Source organism: Calliopsis andreniformis, chromosome 12 (genome assembly GCF_051401765.1).
Source record: "Calliopsis andreniformis isolate RMS-2024a chromosome 12, iyCalAndr_principal, whole genome shotgun sequence".
NCBI classification, from domain to species: domain Eukaryota; kingdom Metazoa; phylum Arthropoda; class Insecta; order Hymenoptera; family Andrenidae; genus Calliopsis; species Calliopsis andreniformis.
In genome coordinates, this window is record NC_135073.1 from 17761022 (window position 1) to 17775693 (window position 14672).

The 14672-nt window shown below is 45.1% G+C and overlaps 1 protein-coding gene across 2 annotated transcripts in view; it reads left to right on the top strand.

Annotated features, from left to right (window-relative positions):
* LOC143185744 (lachesin) overlaps positions 1-14672 on the top strand; it is a 193903-nt gene that overhangs the window by 5542 nt on the left and 173689 nt on the right. For both annotated transcript variants that reach the window (XM_076388982.1, XM_076388981.1), the window contains exon 2: positions 3050-3159. In XM_076388982.1, the coding sequence (XP_076245097.1) occupies positions 3087-3159 (73 nt within the window). In that variant the 5' untranslated portion in view covers positions 3050-3086. The remainder of the gene's footprint in view (positions 1-3049; positions 3160-14672) is intronic.

The following is a 14672-nucleotide window of genomic DNA, read 5'->3' on the forward strand; positions in this document are numbered from 1 at the left end:
ATGAGTACAGCTTTCGATGTTGCAATCGGAAGATTAACAGACTCTGTGCGAGCACAGAGGCAACAAATGCAGTAGAATTGGTTAGATTGTGTACGACGTTACTTCGCAAAGGATTTGTGACCACCGATATTTACTGCATTCTAGATATTAATATTGTTATTTTTGTACGAGTTTCATTATTATATATACTGCGAAAAAAATTGTTGTATAGAAAAATTTTGGGCAAAAATTGACCAACTCCGACTGGTGATAACACCGCGAAAAATCCTCGTAGGATCGTGATCTTTTTTTTAAAATAAAGCCTGAAATTTCTACTTTAAGGTACCGTGTTTAGATTTTAAGATTAAGGCATCTCTACTTTTGTAAGCCCTTAAATATGAGGGTATGTTTCTCATATAGAAAAATGCAAAGTTTGACGGCATGCAGAGACTTGCTACAATTTTTTTCGGAAATGCCGTTTACAGAAACGTAAAGCTCAATCCTTTCCCTTTAATATAAAAAAAAGATCAGGTCGCTGCGATTTTTTTTCGCAAAGTTACAGTACTTTAAAGTAACCCCTGTATTTTTGTCACGTATTGGCACTACCTGAAATTTTGTTCAAACGCAAGGGTTACTTTAAAGTACTGTAACTTTGCGAAAAAAAATCGCAGCGACCTGATCTTTTTTTTAGATTAAAGGGAAAGGTTCGAACTTTATACTTCTGCGAACGGCACCTCCAGAAAAAATTCTGGCAAGTCTGCACATCCTATCAAAATTTGTACTTTTCAATACAACAAACATACTCTCGGATTTAAGGACTTACAAAAGTAGAGGTACCTTAAAAATGTGCACAGGACACAAAACACGAACTAATTAGAGTAAATCGGTATAGGATCTCGCAGCGATTCGGGGCTCATTTAAACTTGTTGCCCGTGGAACCGGAAAGCTTGCAAGCGTTTATTAATCAGCGATCCGTGACGAACGAAGGGCTAATGGATGTCCCTGGGGCCATGTGTAGCTTCTCGTTGCGATACTTACGGGGGTGGTCACGGTGCGGGAAGAAGTTTAGGGGACGAAAAAAGCGGAAAAAGAGAACGAGGTACGATAGCGTCAGCGAGCGGGCGTCATGTCGTTAACCGAGTTTACTAATTATGGGTCGGGCGCGATAGCTCGGGCTGCCGCCGGTAATTTCAACGCCGTGGATGTGTAAAAGCGTGATGTAGTAACAAGAGCCGCTTTGCCGAAGTACCCGACGCGATATTACTCTAAAAATCTCCGTTAATTAACTCGTAAAACTTGTAATAACGCGATGAATCAAGTTACACGCACCGTGACACGGCCCCTTAACCCTCGAACCGTCTCTCGCGCTCGCGCCTTTTTAACTGCAAGAAAAATCATCCTAACAATGTTACCTAGCGCGAAATTTTGCACGTCGACTTTAATCTCCGCGCGCATCAATTAAAACTTCTGGCTGTATCAAGTCGACGAAATTGTTCGTACGTGACTCCCCTGCGCGATGGAGGATCGTGTTTTGCTGGCTAAAGATACTGATTACACGTTCCATCGATGTACGTGGGACAAAGCTGAAATGTTGCGCTCAAGAGATAGTTACGTTCTTCATAAAAAACGATATTACACGAACCGTGGCTCGTGTCTTATGTCCTGAATTCTCTGCTGGAGAGTTACCTCATGGTTTCGGATTATCAGAGAGTAAACCGCTTTCGACGCTATTGTGCTCGAGCAACGACCTTCTGAGTCTCTGAGAGGCTCAATTAAACCTTCTGTTTAGGTGCATAGGAAGAATTTGAGACGTTTGACGCCCTGTTGTCGCGATCCTTTAGCTGGAGTCGCGAGTAGCAATCGCAGGTGATAAATGATCGATGAAGGTAGCGAGATCTTGTGGATGTTGATGAAGTAAATTCTGTTAATGATACTACTTTAATCATTAGCTAGAATTATCAGTCTGTTGCGTCCTGAACATGAGTTTTTCGCGTCTACCGCGAGTTGTACTCACGCGTTGGTAAAAAACCTACCCAGCGTGGAATTCAATTTACGAATTTACTTGCGTTATGCGCGCATTTTTGTTAATTAGTCAGACGTGAATTTGTATCCACTTGTTGGCTGCAGTGAGGTTGTCGGGCAGCTTTGACCTTGTTTCCAGTGCGAATGGTCCTATGGAAGCATCATCGTGGAGTGTTGACTTCATTCGGAGGTTCTGCTTATTATAGACGTAGAGATTTTTTAAGAATTTGCCTTCATCCTTTGAAACCTTAACTCCTTTCTCGATTAACAGAGGATCACGATTGGTACACGAGGATCAGCGACTCACAAACACGAAGATCCACGTGTAACTCGAAATTAGTCTCTAGATCTCTTACAGGCAGCTCGAATCACGTTTCCCGCCGCGTTCTTTTCACTCCTCCACAAATCATCGTCGAATCTTTTCCCTCCACTTTTTCCAATATCCATTCATCGCGCGATCTGAGATCGTAGATATCAACGGCTCGCATGTCTGTACTACACGGGAGTACAGTCTTTATATCATCTCGAGTGGTTGTACGTACATATATTACAGCCCAATAAACTTGATTAACATTGGGCGTTCGTTAATTACACCGTCCCTCTATTACACTAACTTAGCCATGCGTTAATGATTTCACGGCCCTGTGGATTTCCGACGAATCGACGATACGTTGCATCGCAATATGCATTCGGACGCGCGTCCCGCACCAGATGGATGCGTATTTACGTATTCCTCTCGTGCTCCATCCCGATGCCTGTCGCCCTTAATGATGGACAGGTTTATTTATTAATTGCCACCATCCCTTTTCATCGCTATCGATCCGCGGTCATTCATGCACCTTGTACCACTTAGTATTTTCCCTGACACATTTACGCGCGCGTCAGTTCGCTGCTTTTGTTCTGTCTTTGCGTGGGAAAAGGGAAATGCAATACTTTCAAGGGTTTTCGAATAGTTGAGAAATAAAATATTCTATGCGAACAAAGAGTAAGCTATATAACACGGAATGTTCCACTTGGTCTCTAACTTGCTACTATTCTATTTTTGCAGATAAGCTCAGAAGCATAAGAAGTGGAACGGTAACAACATGGCGGACAATCAGAGAAGGAGACGGTACCTGACCATTAGCATACTCCACATCATCACCATCATGTGCCAAGGTAAGTTTTCACCAATGCTTTCTCGCAGCTCTGAAACATTTTTAATTGTAAATCATCGGCGATCTTTTTCGATTGGAAAGCGAGCAATGAATCCTTCCATAGAATTTAAAAGATAAGGTTTCTTCGAGTTCCATTGCAATTTACATTTTAATTCTCGCGGAAACGGCGGAGCCCATTTTCAGTCAGCGAGTCCTGTAACAAGAAAAGTATTTCGTGTAATACGCGTTAGATGTATAGCGACCACCGCTAATGGAATTCGTGTAATTATAAAGGAAGCACCTAGCAGCGACTACGAATGGCCAGGTAAATAATTACACCCGCGGAAAGTAATGTCCGTTTATATCAAGTAAATTAGTATTATATTTCGATTAGATTCACGCCACGGAAACCAGCCGGGCGAAGTTGAACGAAGCACGCGAACTATTTAAATGAACGCCTCGGGAGCGCGAAAAAACATCCGCGAAGTTGCCTGAAGCCATTATTGCAGTGTCAGAAAAACAATCTGCAGCTTGATCATGCTATCAGTCTGAAGCAACAGTTTATGATGCTCAGAAAATTACGAAATTCCGCGACTTCAGATTTTTTTGGCGCGAAGAAATTTGAAGCATATTGGCAAAGTTGCATCTCGTAGTTTTCGAAGAATATTTTACAGAAAATTTCTGTTCGTAGTATAATTTCTTTCTAGGCTGCGCGATTCGTTGCTGGATACCCTATATGCAGCGAGAATTATTGCTCGAAGTCGCGTGTTTGTCTTGACAACGATAATAGTTGCATCGGACACATACGTTTTCGGTTCTTAGGTGCAATTTCTAGCACGCACGCGGCCTTATCTATCATGCGAGTTGACACTCCTGTTCGAGACTAATTGCTGCACGCGGACCCTGTGTTCCTTCCCAGAAACGTCGGCAAGCCTCCCTCCCTTCCATTATCTACCTGTGCAAGAACGAATCCGCCTTATCGCTTGCTTCGATTTAACTATTCAGCCGGGACACTGTTAAATGCAAAGCAGCTTAAATGCCTCGTGAAAAACGAGACTCTCATTGCATCTTTCCATTCTCACGCGAAACTTCGCCGATGGTTTTCTCGATTTCTACGCGGGGTCCTTTTAGAGGATCCTTCGATCGTGTTTAGCGAGTAGACAAACAAGGTGAATGCGAAGATAACGCGAAGATTAAGTAACTCCATGGAAACAGGCGAGATCGTATGGCAGGGAATCGGTGTTGGCAATCGATCATCTAATTGCTCAGTTCACGCGAGGACGACTTATCGTGGTCTAGATTTCTAAGGACGACGCTAATTCAGGAGCGAATAAACACGGTCTGTTACTGTGTACACGCGAGAGATCGCCTTCGCAAGTAGCTCGACGAAGGACTGCGGTTATCTGGAAGGGCTGATAAAACATATTATGTTAGTGGCGATGGCGTTAATCAATTTTCCATTCAACGTGCAGTATCTTGTCGTGATATCAGCGTCGGGTCGTTGAATGGAGAAAAGCCGATGCACGGGTCTTAAGATTGTGGGGACGATCGACCAGAGGAATCTCTTGTAATTATCACCAAATAAGAAGGCAGTCTCCTCTTCTTCTCTCGACGAGATATATTAGAGGGTCGGGTGATACAGTTTGACTTTAGTGGTCGTTTCACACGTTCGAGCGTAAGAGCTTCGAAGACAGGAAAATCGATTCGTTTTTTTCGGACCTTGAATTTTCCTCTTTATTTACGTTCAGATATCAGGCTTCAATGTTACATTCAATGAATGGTGTTTTTTATTTTTCTGAAAGGAAAGCTCAGTCCTTCTACAGAAAAATCGTGGAACATTTTCCAAGAAAATTGAAACAGCTTCCCGTCTACTACAGAATTCATTGGCTTGCGAGTTTGCTGTAAATTCCTAGGGACATGATTGAATTTAATTTCGTGTTCGACTGAAATCTGAGTTATGTCTATGTAGTGTGACAAAATTCCTCTACAAATTAATCCTTCGAAATATTCTCCACTTACTCAAGTATGTTTGAAATTGAATCCACGTTATGCAATAGAAAATTCCAGGAGTCCATAAGCCAGAAATAATAACTCTTCTCTAAGCAAATTTAGAATAAAGATAATAGGTCACAGTTCGAAAACTGCCCTTACGTGCGAGTGGCAATTGCCATTGAGGCGAGCAGCGTGATTTCGAATCGCTTTGTGGCGTTAATTTAAATACATATTAATACGACGCGTATGCAATATCCGTCATAGAGGGAAGGAGACACGAAGCATGCGAAGAGACAGGTAGACAGACAGGCAGGCAGGCAAACGCGTGCATCGGCTAGACTTTGTCGGTGGCGGCGGTGGATGCCCGACTTTGCGTGCCAGCCAATCAACATACTAGGCTATGCATACGAACGAACCCGTCGACAGCTTCTAACTCGAACGAATTTGAGTCGACTGAACAGCCACGACGTGCAGTGACGCCGATTTAGCGTCCGATACCTGTTCCCCGACCAACGAGATCGCGTGGCTGCCGCGGCCTCTCATTGATTCCACCGCTGCTGGTAAATTGTTTCACGCGACTGCCGGTTCTATGGATTCGCTGGAGCTGGAGGCGTTCGTCGAGCTGAAGGGGTGCTTCGAAAGAGGGGCTTTAACTCTTCAAACGCGACACGATTCTCAATCGTCTTTTCTTCCCTCTGCGCCTGACAAATAGAACGAACGATTGTGTCAATGGAAACAAATGTTTTCTGGGATTTCTGAAGATGCTGCAGAAAAATATATTTTATTATTTATCGCTTAATTTCATTCAGATATATGCAAATACCTTGGAATATTCAGTAGATTGATTTAGAGTCCAGGGAGAACTGCGAACCTATCGAGATTCTACGGTCGCACGAAGAAGTCCACAGTTCCGTTGTCCGCGACACTTTGCAGGTACGATAGAGGGAATATTGAAAGGGCAAACAGCGTGTATCGTCGAATCCAGGAATGCTTTATTCTGGCACATTCGCCCCGATTCAGCATTCGCGAGCGCTATGCACACTCCGTGGTTTTATATCTGTGCTCAGACCTTCCTATTATACGCGCCTGACATTTTCTGTTTGAACTTATAGTCTCGGTGAAATAAGTTCCCGTCACCTGGTGTGTACCTTTCCAAATATCGGGAAATAAACTCACTCTCGGATCTTGAGCGATCGAACCTTTTGGAGAGAATACATATCAGCAAATATAAGTATTCGAAAAGTGGAAGAAGATCAAGAATCAGCCGAAAATTCTTAAGATAAAGTCTTTACACCTGTTTTTTGCTAATAACCGTGGGAAGACTCGTGGAAATCAACTAGAAGAGAACGATTGAAATTTTTCAAGCAACTAATTCGTTTCTAAGCAAACATATTGATCTTTCATGGTCGAAGTCTCAGAGCATTTCTTCGAACTGTGATCAAACGTTGGCTACTCGTGTTTTCGCTGGCGATCGTGGGAAAAAAATGTGGGAAACAGTAAAAAACAATTGAATGCGGCTACACGAACAGCCTCCGGGTAGTTGAATAAACAAACAGTCTTCGGCACGCTTTGTGAGCAGGTTTTTTTCGGTAGTCGATTTTCCACGAGGTAGAAAAAATGTGTTGGTTTCTCTCGCTGGCTGATCTTTCATGAGCTACAAAAAAGCTGGTCTCAGTTTTTTCTATTTATTCGTATGGTAGAAAGAAGCGAAGTGCACGTGCAGAAAGGATAGAATGAAATAGAATATATAAATGTCTCCTGCGAAAATCGTTCAAGAAGTTATAGCTTCAATTTAGAGGAGTCACAAAATGAGTTGACCTTCCATTTTCTCAAGTTTCTCAATTCTTTTCTCCTTCATTTTAACTCTCGCAATTTTAATCCTCGCAGATTTTCTTCTTCCAGGACATTAGTCTTCTGTTAGCTTCGATTCTCTGGGACATCTAATCTCATGCGATCCGACTATTATTATGGTCAGAAGGAGAAAAAGAGTAGAAATGCAAAGGCGGTTCCATGTACGGGCAGAATAGGGGCAGGCCGTGTTCGCGTCTTTTCTTTCGCGTCGTTTCAGCGAATGGAAAAACTTCTGGTATTCCCATGGTCGACAGCGAGATCGCTGGTTCTTGACGTAGCCTTTGTGCCTTGGAAAGAGAAACAGCGGAAGGGAAGAAGAGGACGGTAGAAATCTTTTGGAAAAAGCACCTTACCTGGCGGCTGCACCAGTCGACCTCGCAGCCAGACGCAGTGCTCGCGTTAAAAAACTTTCTTTCTTCCTCCCCTCGCTAGGCCTGGCCTTTGCCAGCGTGTACGCGCGAGGAGCTGGCCAGGCAAACGCAAAAACATATTTAAGATGTTATCTCGCGGCTGCATTCAAAGTTAAGACATTAAATGTACATTAGTGGCGTTGCACGGAGCGCACTCGCCACTTAACTCGCCGCGCGCACCTACCACGCTCGTCTACGCCTTGCTGCTCTTTTCTCCCGCGAATCCTCGCCCCTTTTACCACGGCTAATAACGAGGAAGCCTTGGCTAGAGAGGAGGCACTCGCGTCAGATGCACGTGCCCTTGAATTCCAGTAGGAACCGCGGAAATACCTGGCTGGGACCGTCGCCGAGCTCGGATTTCGCTGTTACGCTGCTGGAATGCCGAGAGATCGATTGTGTTGGTCACCGGGCAGCCCAGCTCCTGTCTAAAAATAAAAGTTCGCGTTTCGACCATCGCGCCGCTCGAATTTGTGAAACGCTCCCCACACAAGCGCTGATATTAACAAACGATTCGACGAATATTAGCGTCGCTGAGCTCGTACGTTTTTTCTGACTGAGGCAAATAATCCTAGTTTCTCGTGCACGTTACAAATAACAAAATTGCAGGGAAGGGAGATCGGAGCTAAATAATTTTCCCTCGTTTTCATTCGTGGCCTGGGAAAGTAGGCAATTTGTGTCATCTTTGGGATCGTCGATTTTTCTAGCTAGAGCGAAAACTGGGTTGAAACCATTAGCCAGCAGGTGTATGGTTGATTAGAGGTAGAAGGGTTAATTATGTTCTCAAAAGTGATACGATCAGAAATTGTTTAGATCTTGATTGAAGGTGGGATTAATGATCACCTACTGACGGGTATAGTAGGTGTTATTCTAAGTGTCGCGATTTAGAGACCACGCGTGCACTGTTATCGTTTCCTCTCACGTGCGTACACATGTGTCGATACACATGGGATATGGGATCTGCGACAGCCATGTGACGCGCGTAACGCCAGGTCAAGCAAACACACTAATATGGTGTGGTTACTCAAGTTGTAAATAGGTATCGGCTTGTTTAAGCAGTTTATGCCTGCTTACATACCACTTGTTAAAAATTCTGGCTTTATTCTTGCGAGGATATTACCCCACTGAGACCCAAAATTGCGTAAATGTAATGGTTCATTCACAATTTTTTTTAGCGAATTTGCATATTTGAACATAACATAAACCTGCATTACATAAAGTTCTTTTTGTGAATCGTTTCTATTTAATCAGCCCATATGCGACTTTGGCTTTTAATGGGTTAGCTTACTAAAGACTAGTGACGTCAATGAGTCCTCAGAATGTTATTTCCTCCGCCACCCAATCGGCGTTCCATCGAATATACCTTTCCGCGTATCAGGGTCGGGCCCGCGATACATATGGAATCGCATATGTGGCTAGACATGCATACTTCATGAAATAGTAAGTCGAAGGTGGCATTCGGGGCGCGTGCACAGTGGCTGGTCTAGGGACGCGTTCGCAAATTCGATTCGATGAGAGCGACGGTGGCTTCTCGCGGCCCGTTTAATGGCATTTCCGTGCTCTCCCTCCCCGAAAAGAGAAATATTAAATTTCGGGACGAGGAACTCGCGTATTCGCGTCGTCGTATTCTTAGAGGCACAGGGAATCCGACGGTTGGCCCACTTTTGAAAGTCCGATGAAACCAGGCAGCCGACTGGATGCCAGTCGTTTTACTCTTTAACTCCGGGGACTTGCATATCCTTTCGGCCTTTCAAACGTTGCTGGGATCACTTATATGCTCTTCGAATTGGGGAAGGTCGATGCTCCCTGGGTATATTTAGCGGAAAGCTTTTACATCCCGGTAGTCTCTGGTCCAGGGGAAAACGATACAGCAATAGACGAGGAATTTCCTTTGGGGCAAAACTAACAATATTGTCTACATTCAGACGACTCTCCAGAGCATAATAAATTTTTTTCGGTAGTTATTTTGCAGTAGATTTCAAACTGGAAGCCCCCCCCTCTTCAATGAGACTTCAAAAATTGATCTAGGATTTTTTTTCGCTGAGTTATCGGACTTTGAATGAAAAGTGTGATTCCGACATCGGGAGAGTACAGTGATCCAGAGATCGGAAAAATTGCCGATTTTAGAGCTGCGGCAGGAAGGTGAAAATTTTCCTAGGAGGATTTCCAGAACCTAGAATCCACGATAAGCGTCTGGAACAACCACACCCAGCTCGTTGGATTACAATTTGCAGTACAGTAACAAGAGAACACAATAAAAATTGAAATAATACGTTTTGGTTGGACATTCATCGCTGCAATCGTCAATGCGACCACGTTTATGGAACTCAGGGACGCAGTCACGACCGATCATTAGCTGTATCTCTCGAACAATCAGCGAGCATACAGGCGAAGGTAAAAATTACCATGTGTTCTAGGCTGCTCGTTCACTAGGCTGATATTGTTAAAGGAAAAGGTATAGCAAGTCACTTAAAGCGCGTTCAATTGTTAAGACTGCTGACCTCGCTGATAACTGCATAATTGTAGTCCTTCACGCAAGGTCCCCAACAATTTACGACTTTCTCTCCTATCGCGTATACAAGCTCCCCTGATTACCTTGACGCGTAAAATGGCAGGAAACCGAGGGCAAGAAAATATAACCCCCTAGCAGAAAATTATTTCTTATTTGTTCATGGAGCATTTTTCTCCGCCAGCATACGTGTTTCACCGCAGCAACTGTCGTTAGTAGAATCCCTGTTCTCGTCGCGCGCAACCCCTGTTTGCTGCCCGCGGTAATAGGGGTGCCAGTGTAAAAACGTTCACGGTTGTTAGCAGTTACAGCGAGGCGCGGCACACGCGAGGTCATTCGTCTTCTTCCCGATACATCTGCTGGCCAGTTTTCCTCTGCTGCTCCGCGAATTCAGGCTCCTTTTATTCGAGAACGACTCTCCCAGCAACGCAGGATCCACCGTCCGTGACTTCCGCGCGGGGAATCGTAAACTCGCTCGTTCTCCCTGTTATCGCCCCTTGTTACACGATTTTACAGCTTCCGATGCTCCTCGCCAAGCTGCTGTCCTTAACACCCGAGCAGCCTGTTCGGCAGGTGCCATCCGAGTTCCGGATGCTCTTCATGCCTTCCCCGCGAAATCTGTAAAATTTTTATTCCTTGGATGCAAGACCGTTTAACGATTATGGCGTGAGAAAGTGGGTTATTCCTTCTTAGATCTTCTTCTATTCCCTTTCGCGACCTCGTCGAAGGGCTTTAATTCCCGTCCTTTCAGGAGCTGCTTTCCCGAGAGGATAAGTTCTCGCTCGGGTATAGCACCTGGCGCTTGGAAATATTTCAGGGGAAATCGATGTCGGAAGTAATCTTTAACAGCCTTCGATTGTACGGTCTGTGAATCGCGGCGAGTTAGCTCGCTTCCTTTGTTTCTAGTTTATTCACAGTCAATATTTATTTCATTTTTGACTCTCTGCGAACGTGTTCGAGCGGTTTTCGTGTGTGAATGATCGGGTTGCTCGTTAGACGAGGTTTCATAACGATTTCATGGTTCTTGGAGCTTAGTTTAGATTGGGTTTGGGTTGTGAAACCCGTGGAGGTAAAAATAGAAGTTATGCAGGCTAAAGTGAATAGGTCTCTGGCGTGGAGAAATCGATATTAGGTTCTCTGGATATCTTTCCTTTGAATGGTTGGGTCAGGTGGGGTCTCCACTACAGTTATCACCGATTGCGGATGCTTGAGATGACGAGAAGGTCGAGGGTGGAGCGGCTTAATGCGCGGGAGCACTCTAATTTCGCCTTTTCAGCCTGGTCGTCCAAGGTTGAAATGCAATATCGCGGTGGTGGGACTGGCAGCAAGTATTCCTGACATTTCCAAACTATTCCCGAAGAAGGATTTCTTCCCTCCCAGGCAGCAGGAAAATCGCACCCGGATTCCGCTCCAGCTGCTAACGATCAATCGATCATTTGCACCTTTAATTAACGCCTCGCGCGTCCGATTTACCCACTAAATTAAAACTATGCGGTAATTGATCTGTCCCAAGTCGAAAACCTCTGCCACGAGCCCTTCGACCTATCTCCGCTGCTCATTTTAAAATTTAGATTCAAATTTACATTTAGATTTACTTATTTACGAGGAGATTCTTGTTACAAACGAGAACAATGTTACAATGTTTCTCGATGCTTGGGCAAATGCTACTGGAAATGAGAGAGAAGGTAGAAGAGAAAACGGCAGGAAAATAAATAACAGGGAAGAAGTGGAACGAAGCAAGCATAAAGAATAACCTGCATGCAGAATTACAGCGAGTGGAATTTATTTACGTTCATATGAATTTTCAGCGCGTAACGTTCGTTTGTTTCCATCCCCCGCACAATGAAATCATAATCAATTGAAAAAGTTCCTGCTGGGAGATCTCTAAATTTCAGACTTCGAGTCTGAAATATTTCCAAATAATACGCAAATCAATGGCTTTTGTGACATCCAGAACGCCACAGTTACGAATCGTAGCCCAATTAGTCTACGCAAACACACCCCTATACTCTGTTCTCGCGAGCCAAAAGTGGAGGCGCATTCAAAGAACCGTGAAACGCCTAAGGAGATAACGTAGCCTATTCGAAGCGGTTCGTCGACCCCCCACCATCATTTTGCAACGATAAATTACGCGGGGTATAATTGCAAAACGTCGGAGAGGGAAAGTGGCGGGCCGTTACACTTTGAATATGGGTCAAGAGCTCGTGGTTGCGCCGTAACCTGAACAGGGACAAAATGTTTAATTGCAGCGTCCCTTCTGGACCATTTTCTCTCTCCCCCTCGGCCATCCCGTGTCATCGCCACGATACCATCATCTTCCAACGAAAGGCACTCGCTGACAGCAGGATGGAGAACCGTTTGTCCTCTGCCTGAAAGGATTACGACAACCCGTTGTCCCGCAATTATACCGAGCGAAATTAGTGCCATAACGGCAAACTTTTGTTCGTCAAAATTTTCAGTAACAACTTTTACACGGTGATTAAGGGGAACCACCGCGCTGCTGCCTGTTTCGAGAGCTCTGGGTGCCTGGGGAGAGGGTGGAACATTGTAAAGGGAGTAGCCGCTTAAATGAAATTGTTTTTTGCGTGAGAGTGATGATAATAACACGCGTGTTTACGGCAGCCCTTTGACGCGGGAATAAAATTGTATTATGAAATTTCTAGTTTCTGTATTGGACGCGAGCTGTGAGATACAGGAGGAAGAAATTAAATTAGTGGCGAAGGAAAGGCTGCTGGTAGGGTGGAGTTCGAGAATTGAAAAAACGAGAGCGAATGCAACCAGTTCCTGATTACCACGATGTCAATTCAAAGTTTGTGGTATTCATTAAGGAATGTCTAGCCTAAATGAATGCTAATTTGTCTTTAAAAACTGGCAGGTTCGTGACGAGTCATCCATAAGAGTTCACCCAAGATCGATAACGATAATGACTCGCGTGGGCGTGAATAGGAACATCGGTGTAACAGAGGACCAAGCGAATCGGACTTTAGGGATGCGCCGCATTGCGGCGGTGATCCAGTTAGGGGGCGAATTTTAATTGAAGCCGCGTTACTTTTAATACACCGACCGTGATGCATAATTTATGAAGGGCACACCGGCGGACGACCAAGTGATCTTTACGTTCGAAGCCACTTGAACTCCCCCGGTCGGAACGAAAGCGTTTTTATAGAGCCGTTCTCAAACTCGAACTTCGTCATCGCGAACTCGTTCACCCTCACTCGTTAGATACTTCCATGAACAGCTGCGAAAACCTGTTTCCAGGTGCCATTGGTTGCCGTTTAAACAACAATCATTTACACTCATTGCTCTGAATTAGTTTCATTTATCTCCCCCCAAATTGTCCACGCAATCAGTTACAATTAAAACTTCCGTGTTCCAGCACTTTCAAGTGGAACCCACCCACATGTTTCATTATAACAATTTCATCAAAAACTGCTGGGGATAAAAAAATCGTTATACGATAAAAAATGCGAGTCGATATTCCATTGGTAGTCGGAGCAATAAAAATCGACCGTATTAACGAGATTTGTTCCTCCATTGGCGCGCCTCGCTTCAACAAAACCATAGAGAAGTCGTCGTTGTGTTCGAGCCCCAAGAGCACACGATGACACGGTTATTAAAAATGTAACGCTGGCGACGCGTGATCAGCGATCAGCGGCAATCGTATCTGCATAATACCGAGTGGCAACGGGGGTTGGAGGGTGGCAGCCATCGCGAACCGTCGCGAATTTACACAGGGTTCGTTCGTTCTAAATGAAAGCCAACGTCGCGTCACCGAACGGTCCATTGCGAGTCGCGTTCGTGGCATTATTGTAACTGCAATTGCACGCTCGCCTGCCGTATTTCGTAGTTGCGCGGATAGAGCTATTCCAGCGGCGAGGCATTTCCAGGCGAAAGGGGCGCGAGGGCACTTGCCCCCACACCGTCTCTACCATCCGATAACACGCCGGGGATGGATTGGTTTTTTGCTCCTGGAACAATTCTATCCTGGCTATTATCTACCCTCTCCCACCTTCTGCTCTTCCCTTTCGCCCCTCTCTCAGACTTTCCTTTCTGCCTTCTTTTTCCATCCCCCCTGCGTCAGGTCTGCTCGCGTTCTTCCCTTCCTCTCGCCCTTTCGCGTCCCTTCTCGCGTCCCTTCTCGCGTCCATATTTCCGGGCGGATCGCGTCGCGCAAAAACTATAATTGTATAAAGGATGTTCCACGCTGGCGCGTTGTTCTTCTCGTCCGCTGGAGCCGTGCCAAGGAGCGCAATTTCCATACATCTTCCCATTGATTCCCTTATGGAATCTAGCCAGTCGCGAGAGCGATATTCGAAGATTCAGCTTTTGAAGTGCCCCGTTGGCTCGGCTGACGCGTTTATCTGTGAGATCCGAAGAGTTCAATCTATCGCATTCCTTCTCTGTGGACTCTGGGACATCGATGCTATTGCGTCCCATTGTTCTCTCGACATTTGGAACCCCGTTTCCCTTCCGCTTTAAATAACAATTAAAGTCGCCTATAGTCGAACTGCCAAGTGAAACTCCGCGATCTATGTATCAAGCCAGGTGCAGCAATATTCTGCTCCCACTTCACGTCTCTCGAACTTTGCGGACCGTTTTACTAACTATCGAGGCACAAAGAGCACGGACAGTCTAGGGAGCATCGAGAACGCGTATTTGGGGCTCGAGTGGCGAGCGTTATCGTGCTGGAAGGAGCAGACGGATCGGTGACCGCGGGGGCGAAAGGCAGCGAGGGTAACGACCGTTGCATGGGGCCAACTTCTCGAAAACGATTAA